Genomic DNA, 17,004 nt, shown 5'->3' with positions numbered 1-17,004 from the left:
ATTCAATAGGTTGTTTCAGAGTCATTAGACTCTGTAAATGCATTGTTGCAACAATACAACGATGTGATGACATTAAAAAGAAAATGTACCTTTGAATACTTCAGGTATTTTTAAAAGCAAGTACTCCAGTACTTTAACTCAAGTAAAAATTGAGCTGAACAACTTTTACTTGTATTGGAGTAATATTTGACCAGGAGTATCTATACTTTTACTCAAGTAATGGGGTTGTTTACTTTGTCCACCTTTGGTCAACGGTACAATGAAATGTGTGAGACGAGAGAAACAGGTCAACTCAGCAATAGAGCACACTAGTTGTAGAATAAAAGTACAGTAGGGATTTAAATAAATAAGAGTACACACTAAGGAGTAGAATAGAGCAAAACAGGGAATTAAAAAAATAAGTAAGAGTAGGAGAATAAAATAGAATATGAAATATACACTATATACATGCGAAGGAGGCTTAAAATTAAAATTTAAAGTGGCGAGTGTGAGCAACGGTATTGCACATGGGGGATGTACAGCTTTATGTACCAGTGCAGTGTCAGTGCAGTATCATGTAAACATTGAGAATCAGACATGAAGTAATCAGTGTGCAGCAGTGCATTGAAACTGCAGTAGACAGTTACAAAGACTACTATGAATCAATCGAAGTATTGTTATCTAATCAACAAATTCGATTTTTTCAATTTAACAAGTAACCTGTGTTAGCCAGCCAGATGTAGAGAATGAAGTCAGTTTTAATTGAAAATACAGTTGAAGTCAATATGTGTTTGTAAAATATTAGACACATTAAATGCATTTTTTTCTGTTTGCACTTTTATCATTGCAAGCATGCTACTGTTGCCGCATAGATTTAGCAGCATGACCTATAACTGGAAACTCATTTAATTCACTTCAAGGTAATCAATACATGTTTATGCCTATGCTTCGTCTTTATAGCATTAGCTATGTGGATGTGTTATTTTGTTGTTGTTGTTTGTTTGCAGCAAAGATTTATTATATACATATTACGGTAAAAAAACAAAGCAAAACAAACAAACAAACAAAAAACACCACCACCACCACCAACAACAACAACAACAAAAAACCCTTCAACCTATATAAGATGCTTTTCTTGGAAACAACATCAGCTCTTTCTCATCAGCTCCTGATTGCAACAATGAGACATCATTAGATGAGAACACATTTTGCTGAGCAGAGCGGTACATTTGTAAGTAGGAGAGACAGGAAAGAGGGCAGCAGACTTGGTTGCTGCGTCAGCCATAGCATTACCTTGAGAAACAGGGTCAGTAGAACCCGTGTGGGCACAGCAACAGTGAGTGGAAATAAGAGAGCAGTGAACAAGTTTTCAATGAGTGACTTGTGGTTAATAGGTTTTCCTGTGGAATTAAGATACCCACGATTTTTCCACAGAGCATGGACGTTGTGACAAATGTTTAGAATCAGTGTACACAGTGATGTTTTGACCTTTTCCTAGAATAAATGCACGGGTCAGGGCAGATAGTTCAGCCACTTGCACAGAGAGATGGCCAGGAATTCTGGCACTCTAAGTCACAGCATGTGGGCTGCACACAGCATATGCAGTACATGGTAAACCACATTTCTCAGTGTAGAGCCATTTACAAAGAAAACAGAATCTGGGTTAGACAGAGGGGTGTCAGACAAATCTTCTTTGGGTTTTATGTTAGTGTTCATGATGGCCTCGCAGGAGTGTGGCTCTCAGTCCTCAGCTGTGGGTCAAAGAGTGGGAGGGTTAAGGACAGTACAGTGTTTCAGAGTGACATGAGACATGGTTAACAATACATTCTGCCAATGCAACATCTTTGCAGGAGTGAGGTATGCAGTATTTGCCTGTACAATAAGAGAGTGAACAGCCTGGTGTACATATACAGTAAGAGGGTTCATTGCAACAAGGTCAGCAGTTCCTAACACTCAATTGCAGCTACGACAGGATACAAACATGGTACCATAGCTCTTTCAGTGGTAGATTAGCATTTTGAGTGATAGCCCATTGGTCATTACTTATCACCATGGGTCTGGGTTGGAATGAAACCTTCACGTTCAGAGACAAACAAATTGAATGATTTGTTGTAATCAGGTAGGCCGAAACAGGAAGAGCTAGGTAAGGCAGTGTTGAGACCTGAGCCTTTTCAGCATCAGGAGTCCAAGTCAATGAGTCAGTTAAAGCTAAATGTTTACCACTGTGTGTGATGTCATACAGTGGTTGGGAGATCTCTGCATAATCACGAAGCCTGCGCCCTGAGTCTTCTGCTCTGCTCCCCTTATGCCTATGAGTGCATATCCACACACAGCTCCAACATTATTGTGAAATTTGCAGATGACACAGTGGTGGTAGGCCTGATCTCCAGCAACAACGAGACAGCCAATCTGGACGAGGTGCAGGCGCTGTCATCATGGTGCAGGGAGAAGCAGAGGACCCGGCACACACCACTCAGGATCTACGGCACCCTGGTGGTAAAAGTGAGCAGCTACAGGCACCTCACATCTCTTAGGACCTGACATGGTCCACACACATCACCACCGTTTCAGTGACTGCCCTCTGGCAAGCGTCTCTGCTCCACCATGGCCAAGACTGAGAGGCTGAGAAGGAGCTTCTTCCCTCAGGCCACACGGACCATAAGCACTTAAAAACATAAACAACACACATCCTGCACCTATTTTACACCCTACATCTTTTTGCAGCTCACTGCACCTTTACACTGCAAATTATTTATATCCTGCAAATTGTTTAAACACTGCAAATATTTTTTTCCCTTCCCAGTACATGACAAAAGAGTTTTTTTTGTACTTGTGATAAATTTTACCTGTTCATTCATGCTCATTTTTAATACTGTAATTATCTATGTCATTTGTGTTTAGAAGGTTTTTTTTTGTTTTTTTTTTTTTTTTTAACAAGGTTATGTATATTTAATAAGTACTTTGTCTAATAAGCAACTGTTGCTTTTGGTTCAGGGCCATTTATTGTCTTAAGCATTTCTCATTGGTTTCATTTGACTGATGATATTTTGAAGATTTAGCATTACTCGAACTTTAAGTGCAAGTGCCTGAAAATGTGTGAAATTGAAAATAATTGAATAAGCATATTGCATCGCTGCTATTCTTCATCATTTAAAAAAAATATCTGTTATCAGACAATTCTTATTTGTCTTAAAATAACAAATTTGTTCATGGGGTTAAAACTTGAAGATAAAAGAGGCCATTAAACAGGACCGATTGCATCATTTAGTCTGACATCTCTTTATTTTCCTCTGTGCCCTCAGTTCCATGGCCTTTTTCACCTCAGCTTTCCTCATTTTTTGTTGTACTGATAATATCAATACATCTGTCAGTCATTTCGTATGCAGGCTCACCCTGCACCATGGGATCTGCAACAGTGGCTCCATGACCACAGAGTAAATCAAGATGAACTAATAATAATGGCAATGGCAATTAGCAGGCTGAGGGTGTTAACTGTCCTTCTGCCTTCATCCATGGAGGATTGAAGGTCTAGTCTGTGAAAGTCCTTCTGAGGACAGATGTAAATGGCTCGTATGGGAATAATATGTTTGTGGTGGAGTAATTATCTGTTGCTGAGTGACCAGTGACAGAAAAATAAGAAAAAATGTTTTCTTACTATATTCTTTTTATTAGAAATGACAGTGTGAGGTTTTGATCTTCCTACCATGATGTCGTAAAGGAAACATTTGTTTTTCAGATACTTCAGCTAACATGGATATAAAGCTATTTAATTTCCCCTTTACCTAAAGCAGATTATTAGAGAGAGAGAGAGAGAGAGAGAGAGAGAGAGGACACAACCTCAGAGAGCAAAAAAGACGATATAATAGAACATGATTACAATGATTTATTATGACTTGTTACAAACAACTTTATTAAAAAATAATAATAATAATAATAAATAAAAACTTAATTTCCTTGGCTACTACACCAATGGGACTTAATTAAAATGTTCCAGACCTGTGGAATATCTAATCTCATCCCTCTGAGGAAAGTGGTGGACAGAGTGCCCTGTGGGATACAAGGCAAATACAACTAATTTAACATGTTTATCACAGCTCAGTTACATCATTACAAACACTTCAATATTCCCTGCAGAGTGAATGTACACTACAATGTCAAAGCCTTGTGTTTTAGGTCTTCACATTTCTACTGTAGTTGATTTCTCTAGCCAAAAAACCTGCATCACTGTGACCTTTGACATGGAGAATTATTTTAAGTTGCTTTGGATAAGAATGTCAGCTCAATGAATAATAGCAATATAAATGTATTGCGTATCAAAAATGACTGCACTGTAGTTTAAGGTTCTCATTATCCCTTAGTTATTGAGAAAAAAAACATGCACTGTTATTCATAGGGATGGGGATATTTAATTGCCAGTACTGATAATGGTCTATTCTTGATATTTAATAGCATACTTCACTGTCTAAAACAACAGAACACTAGTTGTAATAAAAAAGAGGAGATTTTCCACATTCTTTAATTCTATTCTCCTATCAGTGCAAACGTGTTCTATGTAGTTCATTTTTAATGCTATTCTTTTAAAGCATGTGCTTAAATTCCTTGATTGAGGAGATGGAGAGTTATTGTGTTGAACCTGGCTCCATAAAACAGCCAAAGTGAGGAGTTTCAGTAAATCAGTCAGTTTAGGTGTTTTGATCTTTTGATGTGTGCATATATGATGTGTGCATATTTAATATCTTATGATAAATTATTGAACATCTAATCTGAAGTTTGACCCCTCGTGGAAAAGGACAGTGAAAATGGATCTTTTTGACTATAGTAGTGGGCCTGGCATGGACAGCTTAGCAAAATACATTACTCTACTAGATAAATTGTTAGAACAGAATAAGTGACATAACCATACACTGACATACTCATTTCTCTAAAAATATTCACTTGAATTAGATAAATGAACAAATTTAATGTGATTTCAGTGCCCTTTCCACATCTTGTCTTAATGTTCACATCATGTTATGTGCTTTCGTGAGGAAATATTTGGAGGAACTTTGAGGCCTGCTGATGAGAACTTGATGTCATCTCTTCAGCCATATACCTAGATATTTGGCTAGATTTGTCTTGTTCCTCATCTAGCACTCAGCTGGCTTACACGCCCTGTCCTAAACTAACTCCAATACAGATGACTCCATTTCCTTTACTACACACTGATGTGATGTTTAGAGGAGCAATTAAGAGTGCTCTTGAGCAGTTCAATTTTCTGTGTCATTACTCAATAAGGTTTATACTGGTGCTCCCTACACCATGAAAAACCATGAAAAAAATATCATCTTATTAACAGCTGTCATTTTGACAAGTGTTGCATATTGCAGTGGTTTAGTGATAGACACATACCTGTCATAGATAGTGGTGTAACGGTATGTTAAGGATTTACTTGTAAACTTATAAACTTGTTCAAGTTTATAAATAGCCATAATTTCCGCTTTGCACTCCACTCTGTTTTTTTTCCTTGTACTGGTGATATTTACATTTGCACGATGCCGCATGAGACATCTCAGATGAGTAATCATGTTCAACGTACTGCCAGAAACATACTCAATTTCATATGAGCAATGCTCTGCCTTGGTCTTACCCGCTTGCCTTTGCTCATTACTACTGTAGTTCACTGGAAAACCGAAATGTTCCCAAACAGGAGACCTGAAGGATACAGGAGGGTCCTCAAGCTCTAGGTTTGTGCATCACTGAGCATGTGCTAATTCAGTCACGGCTCTATCAGAGAAGAAACTGCGTTTTTAATTTTAGTTCCACACACAGAAATGTAGAGGAGAGGGCACACTGTATCTTCTCAAATATCACTTTATTTGTGAATGTTTCGGTCGACTGACCATCAGAACATAAAAAAAGTTATGCACGTAATGTGCCTGGTTAAAGCTAGACTCTATTCACTCGGATCACAACACGCACAAAACCAAATGTCCTGTACCGAAAGGTACGGCACAGATACGTGTACCGTTACACCCCTAACACAAAATATACAGCTTGCCCTAACTTTAAAAAGAATAATAATTTTGTGATATACATGTGTTATAGGGTTAATTGTGGAATGAATACTGAGTTTTGTTACATTAGTAATGTAATGAGAGCTGAACAGGCTACGTGGTTCCGTCCTCCAGAACTGCGACACGAGACCGTGAGCGTTTGTACCACGGTTTCGGTCTTAGTTTCAGAGCCTTTACACCGTTAGTCATGGGCCATTGCTGATAACAGTGAGAATTCTGAAGCACAATATGCATAAAGTAAAAATGCCTGTACTAGACAAGCTGGATAAGAGATTACCTCACTATCCAATAGAAAATTACTCAGTAGTTTTGGGTAAAATGCAGTACTTGCAGTTGGGTAAAAAGCACTGAAAAACAAAGCAGCATTGACTTACGGGGACTGTCTCTAGTCCATATATATGTGCTTTGCAGCGGCCAGAGGCCCAACTTCCACCATTACCACCAACAACACGGCCTTTGAAACATGAAAAGCCTCTCTTAAATCCATTGATGCATACCAAGGTAGTGGTAAAAGAAAAAAAATGCTGTTACTTCTGTGGGCCTAGATTAACATAACACCCCACATGGAAGCTTAGTATTTTGACAGGAATGTATGTGCAGAAAATGTAACGTCTTTCCCCCTGCTGAAACTCATCCCTAAGCCGGAGATTGACTTTCTCCATGTTTTTAATCCATGATCAATGCTCTCATGGCTCATGATTCAGTGTGTACATTCAAACTATATTCAGAGTATATTGTTCAAAGTCTATGTGAATTGATTAGTGCATCTATACTCCATTTGCCCCCATTGTTATATGTTTGTCTGTTTAATACCTGTTTTACTCTGAACAAAGGTCAGCTGGTTACTAATTAAAGAGAGAGAGAGAGAGAGAGAGAGAGACAGAGAGACAGAGACAAAGAGGGAGAGAGAGAGAAAAAACAAACTCGCAAAAACTTGAAACAGACTTCAAAGGCGTACTCAGGGATTGAATTATTTTATTCTTGTTTAATCACTTAATATAGATAGAGCAGGAGGGTTTATTTTGAGTGGTAAGCTTAAAGATCAGGAACAAGGCCATCATAAGACATTTTGTCTGAATTATATGAATCATATAAAAAACTTAACAAGCAGCAAACTGACAGGGGAGGAGGGGCAGAGGGCTCTCAGATCTCCTGACTACACCGATCCAAAATAACATAGTACAAAATTACATAATGTACTCTTCTTCAAGACCACAGTAATGTAAATTGGACCATGATGGACTTATTGTGCTATCATGGGACCTCATTAAAGCATAATATTATTGAAGTTTGCTCCCCACTGTTCACTGAGAGATTTACTGGACTATGTGATCTCTTGGGTTTAAAGGTCTTTAGCTGGAAACATACTAATGATCAGCAACAAAGTTGTTTATGTCTACTGAGTTACATCATTAAGGGACACACATTGACCATTATGGGGCATGACTATCTAAGTCTAAATGCTGATCAATGTAGAGTACAAAATCCAGGCCCTACATTTTCAGGCCTTCTGAATGTTCCGTAATTTAAAATCAATCCATATTTTAACTGTATTTGAAAAAAATCCTCATGAACACAAAACATAAAACGCTTTCAAACATCTTAAATGAAACAGTCCTATCAAAAACCTTCATTCATTGGTTCATTTTCAAAGCCGCTTATCCTAATTAGGGCTGCGGGGTGCTGGAGCCTATCCCAGCACTCATTGGGCAAAAGGTGGGGAAACACTCCGGACAGGTCACCAGACCATCGCAGGGCAGACACACAGAGGAATACACTCACATTCATACCTAGGGGCAATTTAGTGTCTCCAATTTGCATGACCTGCATGTCTTTGGACTGTGGGAGGAAACCCATGCAGACATGGGGAGAACATGCAAGCTCCGCACGGAAAGGACCCTGGCAGCCCAGCCAGGAACTGAACCCAGGACTTCCTTGCTGTGAGGCCACAGCACTACCCACTGCAAAATGACCTATGATGCAAAATTCCAGGGCTGGAAATGGGAATGTTCCCTTCTCTGTTGTCTGTAGAGTTTTGGCCCAGAGACTACAGTTCTTCCCTCTTTTATGAACTAATCAATTCTGACCCTTTTTCTGAAGCTCTTTGGGTACAGTCGATTTGCTTTTGCAGACCTGCAGAATTTTCTGTCTGTTCTTTGAAGTATTCTCAGCATGTACTGTGTGTTGAGATTTTGTCATATTTTTCCATAAAGAAGTGCAATACTTTATTAATTATAGGAAATATTACAGTTAACACATTCAGGGAACCTCATGCTTTCAGCTACTTCATTCGATCAGTGCGCGGTCCAATTATTTTGTAATCTATGGTCCGAGTTCAATTATTGAAGCTATCTAGTTGATAAATGGTGAGCCTATTTTTTAGAATCACTGTTTATCCACTAATACACAAAAATAATTCATATTACCCTTCTAAATCAATAAAAATACTGAATAAAGCACAAATCCCCCTTATTGACACTAGGCCTGGTAAGGAGTTTGTTTTAGACTGTACAGCCTATAACTCACTTTGCAGTAAGGTTATATGACAACATCATGCAGTTGTATAACACTCATACTGATGCAATTCTGACAAGCAAAGTGTAACTGAGTAAACTTGGTCCTTTCATCACTATGGAAGTCAGATTTGAGGTTGAGTAAAGCTGAACTTCGCAGTTATTTGTCACAATTATCCAGTGAAAAAATATTACAAGAATATATATTTTGCGTTCTGTACTTTAATAAATGCAAAATATATCTCAATGTTAAATCACACGTAAACAGTTCTTGCTTTGTGACATCATTGGGTGCTGTGCAAACAATGGCATCATCAAACTGAAAAATGCAAAGCCCATAAAATATCAGTGATGAGCTACGCAGCATAGTTAATCACTGCATCCAAATAATTACTAGACAGGATTAGGATTCAGCATAGCCAGAACAAAACTGAGTCAAGAGCTTTAACATGAGTTTTAACAAATAATTTTGAGATTACTTCATACATGTGATTTCACGGATAATAGATTGAATGATGACAGCATCCAACAAAACAGTGAGAAAAATAGCTTTTGAGTAAGAACTAATAAAAACAACAACAACAACAACAACAACAACAACAACAGCAACGACTACAGAGCAGTTTTTACTAATATGCAAATGTTGTGGCCTTGATAGCTGCCAGTGCTTTATTTGGCCAAAGCAGTCTTTTTATCTTCTTTGAGATCTCTTGCAGTTTCAAGCCATATATAATTGGATTCAGCAGTGGTGGAGTACAGAAAGATTCAACTATCATAATAATGCGAAGAGTCTCTGGTATGTTTATCTCCAGTCTGTGCTGAACTACTTCAAAAACACAATTGACAGAGAAGTTCACAAAAATCAAAAGGTGAGGCAAACATGTCTGGAGAGCTTTCCTTCGAAAATCTTTTGAGTTCCTTAAACAAATTAGAAGTATTTTGATGTAGGAAAAGACTATAAATATCAAAGCTGGGAACACTGAAATAATTAAAACGAATAAACCATAATAGTTGTTCAAGGCAGTATCCCCACAACTTAACTTCACAATTGAATAATTGTCGCAGTACACCTTTTTTAATGTGAATTTGCACAGTTTTAGCCTGCTTGTTAATATAACCATTATGCCAATTTCAAACGCAGGGAAAAACCAAGAAATTAACAACATCTTTTTAACAGTGGACATTTTGACAAGTGTTGCATATTGTAATGGTTTGCTGATAGACACATACCTGTCATAGGCCATTGCTGACAATAGTGTGAACTCTGATACACCATATGTGTATATTAGAAAAGCTTGTAGAGCACAAGCTGGATAAGAGATTATTTGTTTATCAGACAGGAAATCTATTAACAATTTAGGATAAAAAGCAGTTGTGCCAAAAATGGCATTTAAAAACAAAGCTGCTATTAAAATATACATTGGCTCATGGAGAGTCTTGTTTTTAAATATGAGACAAATAATAAAAGAATTAAAAAAGAGAATGAGTAAATAGGCAGTGAGTGCAATGGTAAAATAAACATATTTATACTTCTGCAATCCTGCATGTCCTTCAAAAGTTATATATGTAATATTAGCAACACATTCCATGTGTTATTTAAGTAGAGAAGAAAAAAAGAGAGATAATCAGCAAGGTGTGTCTACATTTTCAGGATCCCATCTTGGTGATGCAAAATCACTTTAAAATACCAAATGGCGCTCTTAAAAAAGCATACGTGTAAGTATAGAGCAGTCTTTTCATTTCATTGCCATAATAATATGTGTTGTGTAGTAGAGACTATCAGAGCTTTTGTATATTTCTGAGAAAAGGGGAGGTGCTTGGTGCTCACACAAAATTCCCTTGGAATAGGATTCCCTCCCCCATCATGTTCAAATATTAAATTTACAATGTCATTAAAAAAATCTCTTTCTATCCTAGTAAGCCAGCTGACATGATACTGTGTCTGTGTGATGTCATATCAGGTGCCGCAACTCTACAAACTGAACAGAAATAACAATTCATACATTTTGAATTTGTTACAGTGCATTTCATCTATGTCCAGACTTGTGAGGACCTACTGACTTCTAATCAAAATACATAGCCATACTGTGAACTTGCATTTGGAGTGTTTTATTTACCATTACACTATGAAGATTCAAAGACATGTTATGGGGATGGCTTGGCCTGTCAGGAACATTATTAAGGCTGATGGGATTGGATTAAGGCACTGACAAAAATGGCTTAGCTTAATCTCATGAGGCTTTACGTTTTGATATGGTGACATATTAGTGAAGGCTTGTACATCATGTCAAATTGTTCTGAAGGAAGTTACGAAGCCATCATCCCCAATAGTAAGTTAAAGCAAAACTACTACGCAGTAGTAAACATCTTTATAAGACCTTGCTTGTAGCATTGGGACATGCAGTTATTCCTAAATTCCAGTAACTGCTTCAATTACTGATGTTCATGTACTTTATCAATTTTAGGCGAGTTTTCAAATGTGTGTGTGTACCTTACCCTTACTGCACATGGCATCACAAACTCTTCTGAGAGAGACAAAACTGATGGTGTTGTCAATGTAAACACAAGCACCTCTTGTCTTTCAGTGTAGAACTAACAGGAATTTGCTCAGTATGGCCACAAGAGGGAGACAAATCCCTACAAAATAGAAATGCAATACAAGAACTCCTAAGAGTAATGACTCTTCTTTTAATGTATAATTTAACCTTTATTCAATCAAGCCAAATGCAAAATCAGTTAGCTTTTTTTCAAAGTTTCTCTGTGTACAATTGTTATACCAAAACATTCTGGGAACAGTTTTCTCTCTAAACTTCAAATGACCCTTGAGTCAGTTGAATAGTTTCTGCAGTGAGATATTGAGGTTAATGTCTCATGTATGGTCATGTGTGTTGTACTGGTATGTTGTTGAACAGCTTTCTGATTTATCACTTGTGAATTATGATCTCTTCCAAAAACCTCAGGATGGCATACACACACACACACTCTGTCTCTAGCTGTCATTCTCTACATCTTGCCCTCCTCCTGCCTCTCACACTCATTGCCTTAGAAGCCCAGCCTGATACAGTGAAATAGCCTCACTCTCTCTCTGTTTCTCCATCTCTTTCTCTAACTTGGTCCAGATGTTTGATGTGGATGTGTTAGTGAAAGGAGGACTCGTGTGTGTGTGTGTGTGTGTGTGTGTGAGAGAGAGAGAGAGAGAGAGAGAGAGAGAGAGAGAGAGAGAGATGATGGCCACAGCATTACCTGTGTGTGGTCAATGGAGCGGTCATAGATAAGACCAAACAGACTCAGCTAAGCTCCATACTGTACGGCTCGCACTCTGAACATCTCCATGACTGATCAAACAGCAAATGTCACCAGCTGGACGGGAGCTCCACTTCTCAGAAGCTACAGCCATACTCAGTCAGTTTACGAACACAAAATAGAAAAGGATCATGCTTACTGAGAAAATCCACATTAAGGATTTGACATGCAAAAATACCATTCACTTTACGGTAATAAACAAAGTAGTATTTTATGGTATATAAAGACACCTGAGTGAGCAACCAGATGCAGCGCTGAAGCTTGTTAGAGGTCCAGTAAGCCACTGTATATTCACTGTAGGAGTTTCTCCATTAGACATAACACAGTGCTATGGGCAGACTGCTCTCTATAGCTCACTGAATAAAGAGGTAAACACTGACGGGGAATAGGGTCGTGACCTAGTGTCTGAACGTAAGTGACCACAACTAGAAAGCTGGCACCTTACAGACCCACCAGAGAGATAGGAGAAAGCTTGTGGCCTGAGGGAAGTTGTTTTTTCGATGTCTACAGTACCATTGGAAAGAGGGAGAGAGAGAGAGAGAGAGAGAGAGAGAGAGAGAAAGAGAGAGAGAGAGAAGTCAAAACAGTAGTGATGCGCGAGTCGACCAATGACCCGCGGGTTGGGTGGGTTTGGGTAAAGCTTGCTAGAAAATATCACGGGTTTGGGCGAATCGGGTCAAAAAGTGACAAAGCAGCGCTTAGACTAAGTTATAAACAACTCACAGAAACATTGCAATATATCCTATATAGGCTTTGCGTTATAGGCTCTCCGAATTGCGTGGAATAGGCTAGGCTGTGATTACTAGGCCGCCTTCCACCTTCTCTTCCCCTCTCTCTGTCAATCTCTCTCTCTTTCTCTCAAACACACAGGCACGCAGCGGAGGGTGCAGGTCCTCTTATCCCCAGCTGTCAATAATCTGCATTACTGAACTATAAAGTAACCCACATCTATCACTCATCTCTCTGCACCCAGACTATAATTTATGATGCATTAGGCCAGGCCATAATCTATAATTATAGCCTGGCCTAATCAGCAGATTTATCATCAATTTGCAACTGTGGTTTTGGTCAATGCATGTGTTTTAGAGTGTTAATAGGTTTATCTACATGTATTTTTTTTTTCCCAAAGTGGCATCCGTAGCTTTTGTTTGGACACAGCAAATATGACATGCTTTCCATCACATTTTTTGCTTGTTGGTAGCTTTCCCTGTGGCACTTCTGGTTTCTCTATATAGTCAACAGAACCAAAAGTCTTCTTAGCATGAGCTCTTGTAAAATGAGCCATGTTCTTTAACTCTGCAAACAACAATAATACTTTGGCTGCATTCACAGGTTAATAGAATTTGACCTAAAGATTTTAGTGGGAAAAAAGCATACATTTTGATTTTGTAGACCCTGGAAAGCTTAGTCTTTGAACAAAGCTGAGAATAATTGTTTCCCGCTTTCATTTAATTCATCCAAAGAGAAATCATGCATATTGTGTAGCTTAACAGACACTTTCCATTGATGAAGGTGAGCTGATAATGAATTTTTGCTAAATTTCCAGCAACACAAATTTAAGAGGTTATGTACATGGGTGTTAGCAGTGAATAAAATGACATTTTTTGGTCCATCTAGCATCAGGTGGCCTTCCTCCATATTTTAAGACAGGTATTTAATGAGTAATCCAACTTTTGCAAAATAACCCCAACCCCTACTCCCAGTGTCCGATTGGCAACAGTATTCAGAACCATAGACAGCTGAAAACAGACAGTGAGAGTCTTGGTCAGCTCCACATTCACTCACAGCAGCAGAATCTGGCTCGAGTGGGGAAGTGGAGCTTTGTCTTGGTCCACTTTGTATTCTCTTTATACCATGACACTGAAAATGCTCCTCAGATTCCAAAAGACTCATTGTGTCAAATTTTGTTCCAGTTTTCACACAATCACATTTAGAAACGTTAAATGTTTTCAGTAGGGATTAAAGGACTGTTTTGTTTCAGCAGACATGAATCTGCTAACACACAACAAAACAGCCAACATATCAACTACTACAGTTCACACTTGAACTCTCAGGCTGCCATGCATGCTCCACGGTGTCTACATGCATTAACCCTTTCAGAGAGGAACACAGAGGAATATGTTTTAATTATGGTGGGATATTTTTAAAAATGTATAAGGTATATAAACATATAAATACACACACAGGCGCTCTGTCAGCTACTGTCAACATTAACCCTCCAGACATCTCATTTCTTTCAGCGCTGTTTTTTTTTTCTCACCACTAGATGGAGCTGTAAGATTAATTACACTGAGTAGGGGCATGACCCTACATGACTCTGACAGGGGCATGAACCTGACCTTTCTTGGGCAAGAGAGAGCTATTTGATGATTTCCTGAAGTGTCTTTAATAAGGCAATAGTGAATGTGATTGGTGGCTGGTAGAAGTCCTCTCTCTAGGTGGGCCAAGAGGGCTCAGTTCCCTCAGTCACTCAGAGAGAGCAGGTTGTGCACTGTGATTAGGACACCCTGAATACCACTGTAGTGGTCAAGTAAAGTTGTGTGTAAATAAATCCACTGAACTGGACTGGTCATGTAAAGTTGTTTGTGTATAAATCCAGTGAACAGGAGTTATAGATGTCAGTCTCCATGTCTTATATTCATACCAAAATACTTAAATGATAATCCACTTTAACCGGTCTGTTGAAATCCACAAATTCTGCTGTTCATTTTATTGTAAAGGCTAATGATGTTGCAGAGGTGGTCAAACACTTATTGGACTTATTGGACTATTGGACTGTTTCTTATTAATTTTTCTTAGTATCTGTATTTCTCTGCTTTCTGTTCTGTTCAAACTTTTACATAAATACACCTACATCTTTGCTTTCCACTGGAAACTTTTAAACCAAACATTAAAAATCTGTTAGAGAGAGTATTGCAGGTGCAGGGCTGTGAATGTCAGAGAAAGTTTGTTATCTTTGCCAAGACAAGACAGAAATAATGTCTGAACAGAATAAAAACTAGTAAAAACCAATCCTGTTTTTTAGTCATTTTTTAAACAGTCATTCCATTCTTAACATTCATTTGTTCAACCAGCAGATGTAGAATTGTCAAAGCTTTTATTTGTCATTCAACATCGCTTCCAAACTTTATCTAGATTTATTTTTGAAGAATTTATCTTTTGTCAGCTGCTTTCAGAAACAAATTATAATGTATCAAATCTTATTAGTCTAGTGACTTTAATATAGACCATATAGCTGCAGACTCACCATCAAACTAAACATACCTCAGTTAGTCAAACAGTAAACTAGAGAAATATTCTGTTGCAAAGGCATGTGATAACTTACATAATTCTTTATCCACTAGAGAGCAATACAGCTATGCAGTGAGTGTTGATGTGCAATAGGACATCATGCTCCCTTTCTCTTTGAACACCAGTCTTAAGAGGTTTTCCAACAAGATTTAATCACTGTGAAATTTAGATGTATTTGCCAGCATTAATACACAATGCTACTTCCAGAATATTGACTAATGGCAATTCATTGATGGACAAGCACAACAGTTTTGCCAAGTAAATGTCTTCCTCTAGTGGTGACAAGGTGCAAGTGCAATGTGCAATGTGCAAGTGCAAGACAGTTTCAAGGGGTTTTTTTTGTGTGTGTGTGTGTGTGTGTGTGTGTGTGTGTGTGTGTGTGTGTGTGTGTGTATTGTACGTACCACAGAACCACCCACTCATTTTGGAAATGAATTTACACATTGAAGTTCTTAAAATATTTTTTAAATTAAGTTCCATCACACCTAAAGTCTATGTTATTGTTTGTTAAATTGATAATACAACTAAATTGTCATCACAAACACTCCTGAAATAAAGAAAATGTGTTCTATTTTTTTATTTGTATAATGCTTGATGGGTTTGATTGACATCTGTATTAGCCAGTTAACAAGTTTGGTTTTGACTTCATAGTGCCAGCAATGTAAACCTTCAACAGGAGATAGCAGCTGGTTTTTCAACACATTCGCATTTTTAAGTGCATTCATGAAAATTCAGCTAAGGAAATGTCTGTGCACATTTCCATCAGCCGTGTAATGCAGATTAAAAATGTACACTCTCCTTATTGTGGGAGGAGTTCTGAACTGCTCTGGGTTTAAAACTTGTCTAGGTCAACTTTACAGAAGTATGTGGTAAAATCGCAACAAACCCCTTGTTGATGCAACTAAAGCTGTTTCCATCAACCAGTATCATTTTGCCCCTATGCCAGGGGTGAGCAAATCCGGTCCTGGAGGGCCATGGTCCTGCTGTTTTTCTTGTCAACCAACTACATACAGTCTCTGATTGGCTGAAGAGCATGCACACCTGTTTTCAAAGTGAAAACCAACAGGTAGCTAAGAGGTGAAAACAAAAACCGGCCCTCCAGGACTGGATTTGCCCACCCCTGCCCTATGCTAATCACCTCTTTCCAGCGAATACATTTTTATGTGACTTAGGAGACTTGATGCGAAGTTGAAGCGTTAATTTGCATTAAATAGTTGTATGGAAACCCAGCTAGTGTTGTGACAGCATGTGCTTGATGAATAAAAATGCGGCAGTATTATGTTTTTTATGACATATTCTGTTTCAGTGCAAACAAAGAACGGAAGATTGGATTAGCTTGGTTAGATAGCATGTTACAGTTGCGATACGGGGTGCCTAACCTGTCATTCAGTTCAGCAGTAGGTTATAAAGAATGTGTAGGCTAGGACCATGAGTGAAAGTTGTGCCCACTCACTTTTGCCGAGGCACATCTGAAAATAAGTTTCTGGCTACGCCACTGGACAGAATCAAACCAAGATAGAAAATAAAGAATCCTCTGCGACACAACTTACTTACCTGTTTATGTTTTTTTAGCTAGAGACGCAGCTAGAGACTAGAGGAGACGCAGTATATCTTCTATGAAAATGATGAGCATGGATGCATCGTGCGCAGAGCATGCAGAGATGAGTTTTAGCAGGCATACGATTGGTTATGTCAGTGCTTGCTCTAAATGGATTTTGAATTAATCAAACCAATGCCTGTTTTCTGAACAAGCTCGTTTAATCAGTGATTTTGTTTTGAAGGAGTTACTTGAGGAAATAAAATTTATATATATATATATATATATATATATATATATATATATATATATATATATTTTTTTTTTT

The 17,004-nt window shown here is 38.1% G+C and overlaps 1 protein-coding gene across 1 annotated transcript; it reads right to left on the bottom strand.

Moving 5' to 3' along the window:
* Window positions 1-9,174: 9,174 nt before the first annotated feature.
* Window positions 9,175-10,134, bottom strand: LOC115814933 (putative gustatory receptor clone PTE03). Its single transcript, XM_030777907.1, has one exon. It carries the CDS (start codon window positions 10,132-10,134, stop codon window positions 9,175-9,177), a length of 960 nt encoding a protein of 319 aa, XP_030633767.1.
* Window positions 10,135-17,004: the final 6,870 nt, after the last annotated feature.

Source organism: Chanos chanos, chromosome 6 (assembly GCF_902362185.1).
Source record: "Chanos chanos chromosome 6, fChaCha1.1, whole genome shotgun sequence".
NCBI classification, from domain to species: domain Eukaryota; kingdom Metazoa; phylum Chordata; class Actinopteri; order Gonorynchiformes; family Chanidae; genus Chanos; species Chanos chanos.
The sequence above is the reverse complement of the archived record's forward strand: the minus strand, read 5'-3'. Positions and strand labels throughout refer to the sequence as shown.

Bases quoted from the DNA above. Each gene is read 5' to 3' on its own strand.
- LOC115814933 (XM_030777907.1), bottom strand. From the start codon at position 10,134: ATGGAATGTGTTGCTAATATTACATATATAACTTTTGAAGGACATGCA.